This window comes from Xiphophorus couchianus, chromosome 10 (assembly GCF_001444195.1).
Source record: "Xiphophorus couchianus chromosome 10, X_couchianus-1.0, whole genome shotgun sequence".
Lineage (NCBI taxonomy): Eukaryota > Metazoa > Chordata > Actinopteri > Cyprinodontiformes > Poeciliidae > Xiphophorus > Xiphophorus couchianus.
In genome coordinates, this window is record NC_040237.1 from 9613089 (window position 1) to 9629593 (window position 16505).

Consider the following 16505-nt stretch of genomic DNA (forward strand, 5'->3'; position numbering starts at 1 on the left):
AGTTCCTGAGATATATGGAATTAATTTTGTCAAATTTCAAATTTCCAAAAAAAGAGGCTGTGGTACAAAAAGATTAAAAGTGGAAATTAAGCTGTCAGACATGACACAGCTGTACTTATTCCTGGGATACACAAGTGTTACATAGAATAAAAACTTTTGTAATCTGGGTCAAAAAGAATGCAAATGTGGAATGAAAAGAAGAGGTTCCAGATACTAACGTCTTGAGCGTGCCTGAGGTCATGAGTTCAGTCACGAGGATGATGCACTTGTGGCCCTTCACCGTTGACTTCCAGGAGTCATGGAAACGTACGATGTTTGGGTGCTGCAGCCCTTTCAGCATCTCCACTTCCTCGCTGAAACGCTGCCGCTCCGCTTTGGTCAACTTACGCGTCTACAAAGGGATAAAGTGAAACAAAACAATTAAGAAAACAGATTTGCACAGCCTCGTTTTCATTCTCCTTCTAATTGATCCTTAACACTTGCAAGCTCCATCCCAGATCTGGTTATAAAGGTTGTTAAACTTCCTTCTTAAAGCCTATGTGATTTCTTAGACCTTGCACAACGACTCCTACTAACTTTGACTAAAAGTGAGAAAACAAACAAATGTTTTTAAATATAGATACACTACTAAGTTTTATCTATTTCTAAATCCATTGTTTTTTTCTTTTCTTTAAGTTGGAAATTATGTGTTTTTTAAAACAATTTTTCACAAATATCAATATGCAGTTTAAGAAAATGTGTCCAACCAATTCTGGATTTACGCTTTTTCAATATTTTAAAGCCTAATAATATAAAAATAATAGTGGCTCTTTAAAAGTCCTGAGATGTTTATTTAAAGGTCATGTAACATGCCCAGCTCTAAACAAATTTTATGGAACTGGATGGAGGGGGGAAAAAGTGGCTCTCTGCATTGTAAAAGTTGCAGACCCCAGTCCTAATAATGTTTACTGCCTGGCTATTGAAAATAAATTTGCATTGAGGTGACATTTATTGTAAATCGGTACTAAACACACAAGCGGAATAAAACTGTTTAGACAAGATCATCTTTTTATGTTCTCATATGTGAAACCCTAGAAATAAAAGACAAGAGTAATTTTTTCCTATGACTGACTGTGCGAAGAACTGATCACTAGTTTAGTTTTTGTGCCAAAATGAACAAAAAGGCCTTAAAGATTCCAGCCAGGTTGGAAGTCTAAACTGCACTTACTGCATTTACAAACCATAAATTATGTTGAAAGCTCTACAACTGTAACTAAATGAACCTCAAGGTAAGACTAGTTTGTCAACCATAAAAATGTTTTTCTTTGGCAGTGGTATGAAGTCCTAACGCACACACACATACACACGCATGCACACGCACGAGGTCTCTGGTTTTCTCAGAATCATGCATCATTGCATAAGTTTGCAGCAATATAATGAAAGCAACTGGATAAATCACTGCTACTTCAGCTAATGAGTCCCCTGTCAGATTGGAAACCACAGGTACGTCCATCTGGGTGAGCCCCAGTTACATAACCTTATTTAAGAGCCAATAAAGGAAGTACCAACTTTATAGATTTATGGAAGAGATCTCCAAGCGCCATGTTAATTCAAACTAAACACTCCAATCAAGTTCAACGAACAAAGACATTTTTGTGCTTCCTCTAGGATGAATGACCTGATTTAGCTGCCGGTGGAGTAACTCTGACTGCGGTGGGGAGGCTAGTGGAAAACTCCTGGGAATCTACAGGACCATGAATCCTGCATTGAGGCAGAGTTCTTGGAAAAACGCTCTGCATGTGTTTACGTTTACAATCAGCTCTACGGCTTATTTTTTGCTTTTCCCTTGGACGAAGTTCTTCAAGTACTAACTCCGATCACCGACACCGTGCGCACGCCGTTGAGAGACGTGAGCGACATCATGAGGTCACAAAAATTCTCTGCCTACGTCATTCACCTGTCAAAATGCCATTTTACACCAACAATCCCAGCAGGGGAAGCAAAGACACAGAGGCGACCTCTGACCAAACGGATTACAATCAGGTCAATAGAAATAAGCTTATGAAGTGAACATGGACTGAAGCTTATCCTCAATTTCTAAAGTCTTTATCGGAAAAACTGAATGATTAGCAAAAGAGCAGAGTATCTCAGGTTAAGGGTGAAAAGTAATGATCTTGACAAGTTTAAAATGTGACTAGACTGCAAAAAGCAGTAAAATGACAAGTTTAGACACATTTTCCAGATAACTTAGAGCAGTTTCAAGCTAATTTCTACCAGACGCACTAAATTTAGGCTTGTGGACTCTGTGGTTTACCACTGCCATCGATCAGTGCACTCCGACTAAAAATAAATAAACAAGGTACCCCACACAACACGGTATAAACCACAAGGTGGATGGGTGTGTGTGTGTGTGTGTTTATGGGTGTTTGCAGAATGAGCGAGTCACTGGGTTTCTGTGGTTGATCTGCATCTGGATATTTGTGGATCTCTGTGATACCATCAGAACCCTTGTATAGTGAGCTTTGTCTCCTGCAAAGGAATTGACAGTTTACAGCATAAAAATGTTGCACAAGATTCAGACAAAAATGACACCCTGGCACTTCCAAAACCCCAAGATACACCACAGCTTGGCACGCTGGATGGATGGATGGCATGGCTGCAGATTACAAAAACACCAGGAGACTTTCTGAAGCCTTCATATGTTCAGAGCAGCCAATGTTCTTTCGAAAAGTCAAAAAGTGGAAAATGTACTGCAAAATCAAGCAGTGATGGAAAAATGCAAAAACAATAAAATGATTTAAGCTTGTCATGCAGTCATATGATTAAGTTATTGCTGACCTTACTCAGCGAATGCAGGAAATTAAGCTGTGACTAATAGCAGAAATCATATTACAGAGGGAGCTTTTAATATTATGAAAACATCAAATACTATCCTTCCAGTAAGGCAAGTAACTTTACCTCACACAGACTTGCAAAAGTATTCACATCCCTTGACATTTTTCACATTCTGTCAAGTTACATCCACAAAGTGGAACATATTTTGTTGTGATTTTATGCGACAGTCCAACTTAGGGTAGCAAATAACTGGAAGGGGATGGAAAATGATAGATGTATTTCCAAAAATAAAAAATACACAGAAGGTGATTCTATTAGAATCCCAAATGTATTTATAAACTAGTTTTGAAACCATGTATCATTTTTTTGTCATGGAATTACATATGAGCTGCACAGTGGCACAGTTGGTAGCACTGTTGCCTTGCAGCAAAAAGGTCCAGGGTTTGATTCCCGGCCTGGGATCTTTTTGCTTGGAGTTTGCATATTCTCTTTGTGCATGCATGGGTTCTCTCCGGGTACTCCGGCTTCCTCCCACAGTCCGAAAACATGACTGTTAGGTTAACCCACATAAATCCTGACAAAACAAATTAAAGTTTGAAGTTGTATCATCAGAAGTATGTGAAAAAGGTGAAGTTATTAATACTTTATCAAGCTACTGTAACTAAAATAAGAAATATTTGTCATAAGTCACTAGGATTTATAGAAACACACTCCAAAGTCTCACACTTTTTTTAAATTAAACATCAGACAAGTTGCCTCTCTCTTTAAAATATGCTACAGCATCTTAGAATGACAGTCTCAGTTATTCTTAGCCAATGAAAAGTGGGCTGGTGGTCTAGTAACCGATGGAAACACTTGGACATGTTGCCGTGTAAGTGGAGTTACATAAGGTGTGTTGATGGCCGGGGAGGCGTTGGTATGAAGAAGTCCTGGTCAGCGCCACTATTATGACAACCAGGACAGGAACACAAAACACCAAAATAGCAGCCAATTTTTGCTCCAACCCATGTGGGAACACTCAAAAGTTTTAAAACGAGATCCAACAGTGTGCTGGTTTTAAGGTTCGCACAGATATAGTAAGTCTGGACTGGGTTTGTGCAACAACCAGTGGACAGATTGTGGTATCTGTAGGAATTCATACTGAAAAAGAAAAAAACAAATATATATATATATATATATATATATATATATACAGTATATATATACTGTATTTATAGGTCCAGTGGGGGGAGAAAAAGAAATCAGTCCTGTCACTACTTCTAGCATGCAAAAATGAATATGTAGGGTTGGAGAGGGTGTTTCTTTCACTTTGGTCTCCATAATATTTGCGCAACATTGTGCAAGAGATAATTAAATCAAAAGGTTCAAAGTTTTTTTTGTCTCAAAATGATAGTGTTTAGCATTGCTTTTAGTCATCTGTATCAGACACAAGTGTAAACACTGATAAATGAACTGTCATAGCAAAGAATTGGGTTTTGTTTGCGTTTCATTTTTTAGTCAACTTTTCTACATTGTTTTGTTTACATCCTGTTTTTGTGATTTCGCAAGTTGCATTTTGAAATGCTTTTACTCTCTAAGGCCTTCTTCAGAAGGCACTGTGAATTAAAGAAGCCACATAGTAAAACATGGTCATTTGACTATTTAATGTACATCTTTATTACTTAAGTGTACACTTTCAAGCAATTATTTTTATCTGAGCAGTTATTTAGGATCTTTGACAATCGATAATCTTTGATGTGACATAAAATAGAACCATGAAACCTTTTGGTTTTATGCTCTGTGTGCTAAGACTGCTTTTGGTTTGCTATAGGTTTGAGACATTTACCACAATTCAGCCATGCAATGAAGCATGTAGAATGGTCCACGAAGGAGGGTTAATTAAGATCTAACTTTAATTAATATAAATTTTAAAATGTGTTACTTTAAATCATTTATTAGGCTTAACAAACAGTTGTGTCTTTAAATTTAGGGAATATTGTTATTCCCTAATTGTTATTCTAAGGATAATAGAGTGACTCATGTAAAAACAAGAGGTCCTCCGCAGAATTTGTAGTTTTTATTTAAAAGGAAATGAAGGAATTACAAGAATATACTAATTTATCCTTCCAAGCAGATGTCCCTAACCATCTGTCCAGCCACCCATCGTTTATAGCAGCTTAACCTGCAGCAGTCATTCGGTAAGAGGTGGGGTACATCCTTGATAGACCTATGGCTCTAATCTTTATTAGATTTTTTAACCTTAAGCACAAAATTTGATTTATTTAGAAAATACAAGTAAAAAGAGAAGAATAAAAATATTTTTCGGTGTCTGTGCCAATCACTAGTCAGAGCTAATCACAGGAAAACTGTCCAGTTCCAATATGTGGCCAATTGATTGGTACATCTCTAACAATAATATTTTTTCGTTATGTGGCTGGTCATGTTAACATAACATGACCAGCTAACATGGACATGTTAGCTGACAGAGGAGAGTTCTGCAGGTCAAAACCAGAATTTACAGAGCGGGAGGTTAGCCATTAATCTCATCAGGACTGAGGAGTCAAACCAGGTTCCTGACTGCTGCTCTCACTCAGAGAACCTGACATGACTCGTGGCTTATATCCAATTACCATCAACCTGCAGCTTTGCACAGCATCTTGTGTATTTAAAGCACAAAACCTTTGTGGTCAGTTTTACTAAGATACATTCTCTGATCCTAAATGATCCTATTAATCCTATTATTAATAGTATTAATATTGATCCTATTAATACATGGAATAGCAAGTCTGAGGCAGACTTGCTAGATAGATGTGGTTCATCTATCTAGGGCTGCTATATTTACATAAGTGCAAGGCCGTCCTCTTTTAAGAGTTGCCTCACTATTTTTTTTTACAGCACATTTATCAGGGAGCTCCTAGGTTTCATATTGTCCGTTTACTCTGGTCTTCGTAACTTGTCCTAACATGTCTGGTGTCTGCTTTTAGTAACTCATTAAAAACCTAGCAGTGACCTGTAATTGCTTTGCACTTACAGTACTGTCCTCTTCCCCCTGAATCTCATCTTCAGTAATCCTCTTTCCTTTCAAGCTCAGCACAGAGTTGCGTAATGTCAGAAACTGATCATGTTTTCTTGCACACCGCAAGCCAGATTTATCTCATTCATTCCCATCTATAAGCAATCTGACATGGTTTTTTGTTTTGTTTTGTTACTTGGAGAGGGTCTTGTGATTAGTTTTTTTTCCAGATGACAAACGATGGTTGGAGTGCAGCTCAAAGACATCAGTTATTCTCCACAAACAACAAAAGGTGGCATTGCCTGATGTTGCTGATCAGATTCCATGATGCGTCCAGAACTTTCTTGACTGACGCAATGGTGTGACAATCAGCTTGACCCGAAACACCTACTCTGTTGACGTCTGAGTAATCCCAGGCCAGCGTAAACAGAGATGCAGAAGAGATTCTTCATCTGGTCTGATCGTATTACCCAAATAGTGAGGCAAGTTTTGAGATTCAAGGGGCACTGAGAGGGATGGTGACTATTTTATTTGTACAAAGAGCATTTCAGGAGAGGAGCATGAATGGAAACAAACACTCTGTCCAAGTCAGGAAGCTAAGTGAACCACAGAAAGATCACAAGATCCCTGAAGGACATGGCTTGTAGGAGTATTGTCTTAAAAGTAGAAGTTCAAAATGATTATTTCAAAAAGTGAGCAATGGGCTCTATAACATGGACTACTGTAAAAAATCTCTATGCTTTTCCTCTATTATCTAGATTTTATTAAATAAGATTATTTCTTGTTATTTTTTTTACTGAAACTTATATGGGTCAAGTCAAACCAGTCTTATTATCAGACATAAAAAAAACAAATTACAAAATATAGTTTTCAAACAATCTCACTGAGTGAAGGGGATAATCACTCTGTCCAGATGCAGAAGAGTAATTAGGCTCTAAACTGATGTTGTATAGAATTTGCGAAAACTACTGAGTCTTTTATCTCACTCTTTTATTGCAGAATTGTCTTAATTCAGCCATGTTAAAGTTGTTGTTTTTTTAGCAGGAATGTCTCATTTAAGGTGATGCCACTGCATCTCATTCCGATTTTATTCCAGACTTTGACAAGGCCGCTCAGAAATCTTCATGTTGTTTTGCTTTTGAGACATTCAGAGGTGGACCTGATGCATAACTCAGGTTCACTTGAACTTAAGAGGAGGAACAACTGGTCGGACAGTATCCTTTGGGATTTTCTGCTAAAACGCTAAATTTATCAAGATGAACAAACCCTCTGACAAACCCCCCTACCGCCGTCACATCTGACTGTCACTGCATTCTTCTGTTTGTTTTACATCCGTTGTGACGGGACACATGCATTCCAAAACGTTCCATGTCTAAACTTATCAGTTCGCAGATAACTTTTCCAAAGGTCTCGGGGATTATCAAGATTTTTTTTTTTTTTTTTGTCAGATGTAAGAGAGGCCTCTGTGTTATTGTTTTGGCAGCAGTAGTTTTCTGCTCAAAACTCCCTCATAGATGTCATATTGCTGAATTATGAACACTGTTAAGTGAAGCCTGCAGTGCTTTAGATGTTCTTCTGAATGAGTCATTGATGGAGTAATTTTGGTAGGCTGGATACTCCAGGGAAAGTTCACCACTATTTCATTTTTTTCCCCAAAATGTGGGATAGTGGTTTAATTGGACTTACAAAGTCGTTCATAATACTTTCAAGACTTTTCTTGAGATCTTTTAGCTTACTTTGTGCTGACAGGTTATCTCCAAGTTATTTCTTAAATATGCAGGTTCAGCAATCGTGAGACTTTTGTCTGGCTCATGAATCTGAAGCTAGCTAACCAGAAAATGTGGTTAAGCACAATTAATTCATGGTTAATTATTGAAATCATCATTTGAAAATAACATGATGCATTTACTGTTCATCTTTAACTGAGATTCTGGTAATCTAACACAATTTTTAATGCACTACATTTTGTTAGTAGTTACTTATGGACGAGGTATTTGTGAAGCAGCCACAAACCAAAGAAAAACTTCAACGGACCATCAGAAAACCTGAAAAACTAATTATTAAGACTACTAGAAAAAGCTGCAAGATGTGTTGTCTCTTTTAAAGCAAATTATAAAGAAATTCCGAATGGTTTAAAAACACATTATTATAACACTACAATTAAAAAAAGCATGTAATAAAAAATAAGTGCCTGCTTGAAACCTAAGAATTTCTCAGTTGATGTCAAAATGTCTTCTCCTGGAGCAGCAGTGCACCAAATCAATAACCAACAATCTGCCATGTGAGATCCCTGCACGTCCACAAATTATCAGCCCTGATTTAGACACCGTTTCCACTAATTGTTCATTAGCGGAAACAGTGTTTCATGTTCAATAAATGGCACAGCAGCATCATAGACCAGGGTGCCATGTTTTGTCACTTTTAGGCAGCTGTAAAAGTCCCAAACCGGACCTGGGCACTTTTAAACCAGATCCATCTGTAAAGGGTCAATAATAATATCCACTATAACAGGACACTTTTACAGCTAATGTTTACAACACAGATTATTTCTGGTAAAAATAAAAGATGCAATTTTAAATAAATATTTTCTTGTGTCACATTTACCATAATAACAATTACAAAGGTCCAAAAGAATTTTTTAAAGCATTTTTGCACCACACATAAAACACTGTCATGTCCCAACTGCTTCAGATGAATCCAGAAACCCACAACCCTAAATACTTTAAACAGTTTGTGAGCTAAATCACCCAAACTACTGTTGGGAGAGTACAGGCCTCTGCAAGTCCATGAAAATGCATATCTGGTTTTAAAACTATGTGTCTTCTGGCTGGTTTTCGTTACTAGAAACCTTACAAAGACTTGACAATGTAGAAGCATTTTGAATTACCATGTTTTGAATTGTTGAAGCATATTGATGCCAAATGTTCCCACAACTTCCCATGTCATTTTAAAAATGCAGTCGTTGCTGTAGTTTTAAACAGTCTTGTGTACACAAACAGATTTGGGATTTATGTTAAAACCATGGGAATACGTTTCCACAGGCAACCATTGCTTTTCTTTCATTAGAGAACGGGTCATGGAGGAACCAGATCCAGGAAGAAAACCCTCTCCTAGTGACTCTCCAGGTTAATCTGGGGGAGCTCAAAGCATCCACAAACCCTCCTCAAAATTCTGGGTCTGCCTTGGTTCCTTCTCCTAATGGGATGTGCTGGGAAAGGGTGATCTTTACCAAAATAAAGGTTAAGTTGAAATGAAACTCTAAATAACAATTATTTAATCAGGTTAACCCAATCCAATCTTCCTCTTCAGTGTGGTTCGGGTTTTGTTTCATTAAGAGGTGGATTAAAGTTAAACTCTGCAGAAAGTGGCCACTTGACCACAAATGCTACACAGCTAAAGCTAAATATCCACCTGAACCAGTTTCTTTATAAGGTAGCATCGTCAAACAACTTAAGGTCATGACCTGATGGCTGGACATTCTCTTTCATATTTTTCTGGCAACAGAGCAGAATTCAGATCCATCAATTTCAGCAGGTTTTCCACATCCAGGTGACGAAAAGTATCCCTAGACCATCACACTACAGCCAACACCCACTGGTCTCATGCTCTTTTTCAGAAATGATGAGTTAGCTTTATGAAAGGAAGCACACTATCCCAACTGTCTGTCTCATCAGTTCATAACGTATTTTCTGAAGTATTTGTTTGTCAAGAGCTATTTTTGGAAAATCTGAGATGGGTCTTTGCTTTCTTTTGGTCAACAGTAATTCCCTTTAAATGAGGTCTCAGTGTAGCTTGTGAAACTGAACCAAAAAATGAGTTTAAGCACACAATTTAACAAGGAGGGTAGTATTTTCCACAGAGCCAGGTTGGCTTTAATAGATTAGATCTTAATAAAAATAATAAGTTGCTTTGTGTATTTACACATTGTTTGATAATCTGAAAGATGTCTGTTTAAAATGTAACTTTTTCATGACATTGTATAAATAAATTGCAGAAACTATAACAAAACTGAATATCCAATAGTTCCTGTTCATTTTTCAAGGCTCATGCCCCCCCCCACACACAGGCGAGGAGGGGAACAGGTTTTTCACTTAGTTTGGCGTGGAAAATTTGTGCAAGTAATGGATAATAAACTTGTTGGGAACAAAAATGATCAAATTAAAGCCCACAGTGTTTAAATCAATAAACATCAAGGAGATTGTTAGTCTTTTTCTTGTCGCATATTTCTTCAACGGATTGTTTGCCACTGGCTCGTGTAGGTTCAGTAAAATATCTGTGAATTAATAATAACGATTCAGTTTAATCACATAACTTTTCCCCTGGATTGCGGTTTTTGTTTCTTCAACAGGCAGATTGCGTTATGCTTTGTAGAAAGCTGCCATTCGACTGAGATCAGACCGTGAGAGCATCAGAGTTGTTTTGGCCTGAAAGTTGTTTTGGCCTCAGGCTCTGCAACCAGAAAGAAGTGAGGAAGCTTTCATCTCAGTCATATCCTGTCATATCACTTTCTCTTGTTCAAAGTGAGAAAAGATCTGAGGATGATTTAAAATTCTTTCAAATAATCCCTAGGAGAACTCTGATTTCTTATGAGCGTCAAAGAAAACTGAAATGTTCCACATCTAAAAAAAAAAAGAAAGTCTGTTCAACATCTTATTTGCAGTGCACTTCAACCCTGACTGCAGGAGGTGGACGGAGCCTCATGTTACACTGACAAACAAGGATATGCTATCGAGTGCCAATGGCAAGCAGGACCGGATATAGTTTACGAGTTGACGGCGTTCGAGTGGTGGTCATGTCACAGGAAGGCAACAGCATGAAAGATTTATGAATCCTGAACTCTTTACTCAACAGTTTGTTTTCAATAAAGACTCTCACTAAAAATGTATTTTTAAGCTGTAAAAGGGAGAACCGAGTTTAGAAACCCGCAATGCAAAATGAACGTGAACCAAAACTGCTTCATTTACTTTTGCGGGGGAGGAGGGAGGCTATAAAGAGGGTGGTGGGTACACTAATTTATCTGTTTTCTGTTGACAGAGAAAACACATAGCAGTGTTTGCAGATAGCTAATGAGGGGAACCAAACCATTTTTAAATAAACTCTTCACCCTGGATCTTACATGGTACCTTTGAGCACGTTCACTCTGTTAACACCTCTGCCCTGCACACTTCGACACACACGGTCGCTTCAGAAATGACCAGAAGTAACCTCTGCATGAAGGTCTCCCTTTCCCCCCTTACCAACAGAGCCTGGGAAGCTATTAAAGCTCGAGGTCTTTTGGTTTGTTCAGGAAGCAGGGCTGCAGTGTGACCACATGCTTTCACCAAACTAACGGCTGCACAGCAACACACAGTTAAAGACAATGAAAAACAACTAGATGTTCTAAAGTTTGCTGGGAAAATTATCTGAATGCATTTTGTGTTGTGTAGCACAACTAATTAGTTATTATGACAGAAAAATCATGCTTTCAGTTTACATCTAACTAATACTGAATTTATATCAGTTTCCAGAGAGGAAACATTTTCAATAACAAAAAGCACTTTAAGTGGAATTTAAGTAAATTGTACAATATTATGTAAACACAGAAACAAAAAAAAGGGAATCTTGCAAAAGAAAAAATGTTATTGAATATACCAGGACATGAGTTCACCGCCCAAATAAATCAAAACTATTCATTCTAATGTGGCAGAGAAAACCACAGCTGCTGCATCCAAGAGCCCAAGTTAAAACACCAGGTATATTTGTTTATACCTTAAATTGCTGCAATTGTTTCAAAAACCAGTCAAGTTGGACAGATGGATGAACAGACAAAAAGATGGAAGAGGAGTCAAGTAAATACATAGATGGACAGATGGACACGTGGATGGATGGAACAGCAAGACAGAGAACAAAGTTCGGAGGAAAAAAATGTCCACAGTGCTCCATTTCCAGGCAAATATTGAAATCAATCGCATGGTAGGGCTGCATGATATAAGAAAATTTTGATAAGTAACTCCAACTCTTAAAATTCAAATTGACTCTTAAAGGCCCTGTTTCTCGTTTCTAAGTTTTAATACATTTGGTGAAATCTGGAATATAAAACACTTGCAAATTATATACGTCCTTTGTACAGTTAAATAGTTCCACAGCAAACCAGGTGATGCTCACATCCAAAGTCTTAAATTAGACATGCTAACATTTTAAGTCTCGTCTCTCACAAGGGGACATGCAGTTAACCTCCAGTTAAGCACTTAAAGTGTGTTAGGGATGGTCTGTATAAAGAACAGTTTTGTTATGCATATAAAAACCTGGCTGGAAAAGCTCATCTGAGAACTGAACATAGATGTAAAACAGATCAAGTGTGTGTGTGCTCCTCTCAGATAAAAAGCAAGTGTGATTAGAAAGAAAGACATGGATCCAGATGCAATTTTAAAAGGCTCCAAAGGGATAAGCTTTGAAACAAGACACACGCTTTTCCATTTGTAGAACATAAAGCTCAGCAGGCGGTGGAAACCTCTCAACAAACATGGACAGCTTACGGAAATCTCTCTGGCATAAAAAATTGATTGACTGTGAGAACCCAAATAAAAGCAGTGACTCGGCTCAGATCCTTTGGCACCAGAAATCGTTTTAGACATGGTCAGACCACGTATCCATATATCCAGAAACACACACCAGCTCTACAAAAACAAGCCAGGGTCTTACTTGCAATGCGTTCATATTTAATATTCCAGATTTTTCAAAACAGAATATTTTGTCCACATGTTACACCTCACAAAAGTGTTCAAACCCCTTTAGTTTGTTCACATTGTCATAGTCGAGCCAACACATATATGCATTTCGTTGGGGCTTTATGTGACAGACTAAAACATCGTACTGCAGAATTGAGAAGAGGTACAAAAATCCATACAATAATTAATAAGGAGCTAACTGCTCAGCAGTAAGCAACACTAAACCATATGTTACAGAGACGTAGCATAAACCTGCACCCAACAACACCTTCAGTTGTCATTACAAACACGCCAAATACCTTCAGGCCAAAACAAAGGAGCCACCAAGCTGCCTGTGCTTGTTCCTTCAGTACCCACCCAAAGTCAGACATTGACACACTATCAAAGACAGCCAATGAGGCACTGCTATCACAACTCGGCACCAAATACACTTGAATTGATACTGACAAGTCGTATCTTGCAGTGTGCGCATATGGAGTACAGTACCAGTTTTATAGGTGACCCGATGCAGCCTTCTTTCTAAGTCTAGCAGTTCTAATCCAAACAAACAGGCTTTGGGTCAAAGAGACGTGCTGCCAAGTGCAGATGTAGGCTATCGTTTGTGAGCCCTCTTAACGGCACCTTGGAGAGCATGACTTGGCTCTGATAAAGTCTTGCCGCTCTGTGAGCCCTAGAAGGAAAGACAGTGGTGATGTTGGCTGCAGTCAGGCTGATAGGATGCCTGTGAGTGAACACTGGCCACTTTCAGATAAAGGATACACAGTTCGGTTTGTGCTTTAAAACGCTGGCAAACAAACAAGCAGCATAAATCAAGGGCTTGGGTTAAACTAGCTTTAGCTATCATTGTTTGAGCTCATAACTCTGTGCACAAACTGAGACGCAGCGAGATAAAGCTTTTCAAAGTTACAGCTTTGAAAAGCTGTAACACTTCAAAGAGTTTTCAGATTTGAAGTGAAGACAGAGCAGCTTCCAGTTCCACTTTTACAGCTTCATAGATGGCTGCAGCTGTACGACTGCAGCAGGACTGGTGTAAATGTTTTACTGCAACACCCTGCTTTGATTTTGTGCTCAGACTACAGTGCTTCCTAGAAACCAGTGGCATTTAGACATGGAAAGGAAAATATAGACAAGAAGTCACTTTTATTACAGCTTAATTAAATTATGACTTATGTCATCACATTGGTTGTAACTGAAAAATGGTGACCACAAAAACAGAGTTATTAAATTTCATTGTTTTAATCCACCTCATATCAAATTCAAGCCAAAGTAGTTTTGAGGTTTACCATAAAAACTGATCTTGTTTGCATTCCAGACCCTTTTGCCTTGTGTGTATTGTAAATTTGTGTTTATAACCGGCAAGTCATACTGGATAACTGCATAGTGTGCCAGTCCCGTTTGACTGTTAATTTGCAAAGTGAGGGGGAAATTCTGGAACTTTTTATTCTTTCCCATTTATTCTTTTCCCAAATGAAATAAAAAATACAAATCTGAGAGTGTCAGCAGTTGCTAGAATCAATCAGAATTATATTAATATTTACAATCAAGAAAATAAACTCTCAGAGTTTGAGAATGGAGTTAGCTGCTAATAAAAGTTGTTAAAAAACTATTATATCATCACCCTTGTATGATTTACCGTCTTCTGACTGAAATAGTAATCTTGTATTTTCTTCTTCTGGGGGTTCTAACTCTAACCTCCTTTAAAATGAAATCATGTAATTCTTTTGACTTAATCAGTGTTGGAATCCAGCTTCACTGCAGAGCTTTGTAATATCGACTGCTCTCTCTGACCGTGTAGCATCAACCCTCTTATCAAAACATATCAATGCATCTTATCACAAACCCTAAAACACCTAAAGACCCCTGTACATTAACGAGACAATATAACACTTGCAGCAAATACAAGCTTATTCCAGTCAAATATTTAATTTGACTGAGTTATTATTCATGTTTTATTGGAGCTTGTAAATAGTTATTTCAAAACTTGAAATATGGCGTACCTCTACATTTTTGGTGTAACTCTGAACTGGAGCAAAATGTAATGTCAGTTCTGTGTTTTGTGAAAACCTTTATACAGTGCATCTCTCCAAACTGAAATTACAAATAATTTAACAATTGTCCTCTTGAACATTTGCAACTTAATGTTATCACAAAAATAAGCCTTAAATAATGTATTTCAGCTGACGTTTCATGTCGGCTTTGCAGTTTTTTCCTTAGAATTCTGAATGACGCTTGCCCAAAGTTGGTTGCTTATTCATCCTGCTGAACTTACAGGTGGCTATGGTGAAGCTTGATAAGATGGAGCCTGACTAAAGAATGTGAGTTGGTATGGGCTTAAAAGTGAAACCTGAGACGACACAAGTGTCTGGTGCAAAGTGGGGGAGCACGCTGGAAGCCGCTGCCCTTGAATGAGAACAGGTATTGTGCAACTGATGCCCTTTAGAGTGGCTCACCAACAAGGATTTGCGCTTGAATGCTCTCATTCTTATTGGTTATTCAGCAGCTCATATGGCTGGTGCATCCAGTCATCAAAGTGGTACCACGTAGGAGCTTTATGCTCTGTGTTTCATCAAGAACCAGCAGTCAGCTTACTAAACTTGGTTTAAAGCGAACATCAAAGCAGCAATCTGGTAGTTTTTGCACCACAACCCAATGAATGCACGTGTGGAAGAGAAAGGGAGCAAACAACAGCTCATTCATATTTTATCACTTCTGCACTTCCTTCAAAAGCTCGGACTAGGTTTCCTTTATGTCAGTATGTCACTGAGGCGGTTCCTGGGAACCTGCCACATGGACATATCATCCCTCTTTTTTTGTTTCATTCATTTCTTTTGGTAACTGCACCAGACTCTAATTATGTGTTCATGTGGCTTTGTTCTCAGGTTTTTAATTTCCTCATGGTTATAGATTTCTAAATTATAGCAAAATGTTTGACCTGAAAATATTACATCAATGTCAACATACTCTGCAAAGGTTGCGAAGAATGTAGAGGGAATATTAAACGGAGTTAATAAATCAAGATTTAAAGTGATAAGGCATGCGTACAGAATGAGGAAGATAGGAGATAAAATTTTCTTAATAAAAAGCAGTGGTTGTATATCTGGAGTCTAGTGCGATGGACTGCAGACTCATTTACAATTAAACATATCCAAGTACAGGTATGTCAATCCCATTATGCTGTCATCTTTTGAAGACCTCTGACACAAAGTTAATTCATTCCTCAAAAACTTGCTGCGTAGAGAAAACATGTTAAGTATAGACAACACATTCTCTTTAAACATGCAAGACATTTTGTTACTTCACTATCACAAACAGTTTTTCATTTGTATGTGATTTTATGTGACAGACCAACACAAATTAGTGCAGAAAGGGAAGAAATTTTTATTTTTTATAAAGTCTGAAAAGTGTGCATATATATTAAGTCCCATTTACTTTGGTACCCCTTAACAAAACGAAAGAAAGAAAGACACTGAAAGGAAAAAAAAATCAAACTCAGCCATTAGCGGTCACCTGATTAGTAAACAACATTCACATATGTAATTTGATATCAGTCTAATATAGCTGCACTATGAAGGCCTTAGGGGTTTGTTAGACAACGTTAGTGAACACATATAATCATGAAGACGAGGGAACGCAGAGGACAGGCCAGGGGAAAAGTTTAGAAAAATGTATCATCCCAAGCTTTAAACATCCTTCTTTCTTTAATGTTTATTTGCATAGGGAGAAGTGTTAAGTACAAAACACTATAACATGTATAGCCTTAACTAACTAGCAATGCACATCCCCACTGGGACCTTTAACAACTTAAACAGTTTAAAAGTCAATAAAACATCGTAGCAAAATAAAATGTCTTACATAACATAAATCCTAAAGTTACAACTTAAAGCAGACCACAATGAAACAGGAGTCATCTTGGAACCGTTAGGGGCTGGGTACTAACCATGACTGAACGCCTGATCTTCTTTAAGAAATCGCTTCAGTCTTAATATAAACGT

General features: G+C 37.8%; 1 protein-coding gene across 1 annotated transcript in view; it reads right to left on the minus strand.

Moving 5' to 3' along the window:
- The window catches only part of wnk4a (WNK lysine deficient protein kinase 4a), a 47877-nt gene that overhangs the window by 26584 nt on the left and 4788 nt on the right, over positions 1–16505 (minus strand). Inside the window, exon 3 of the mRNA XM_028029489.1 lies at positions 219–391. Within this exon, the coding sequence (XP_027885290.1) occupies positions 219–391 (173 nt within the window). The remainder of the gene's footprint in view (positions 1–218; positions 392–16505) is intronic.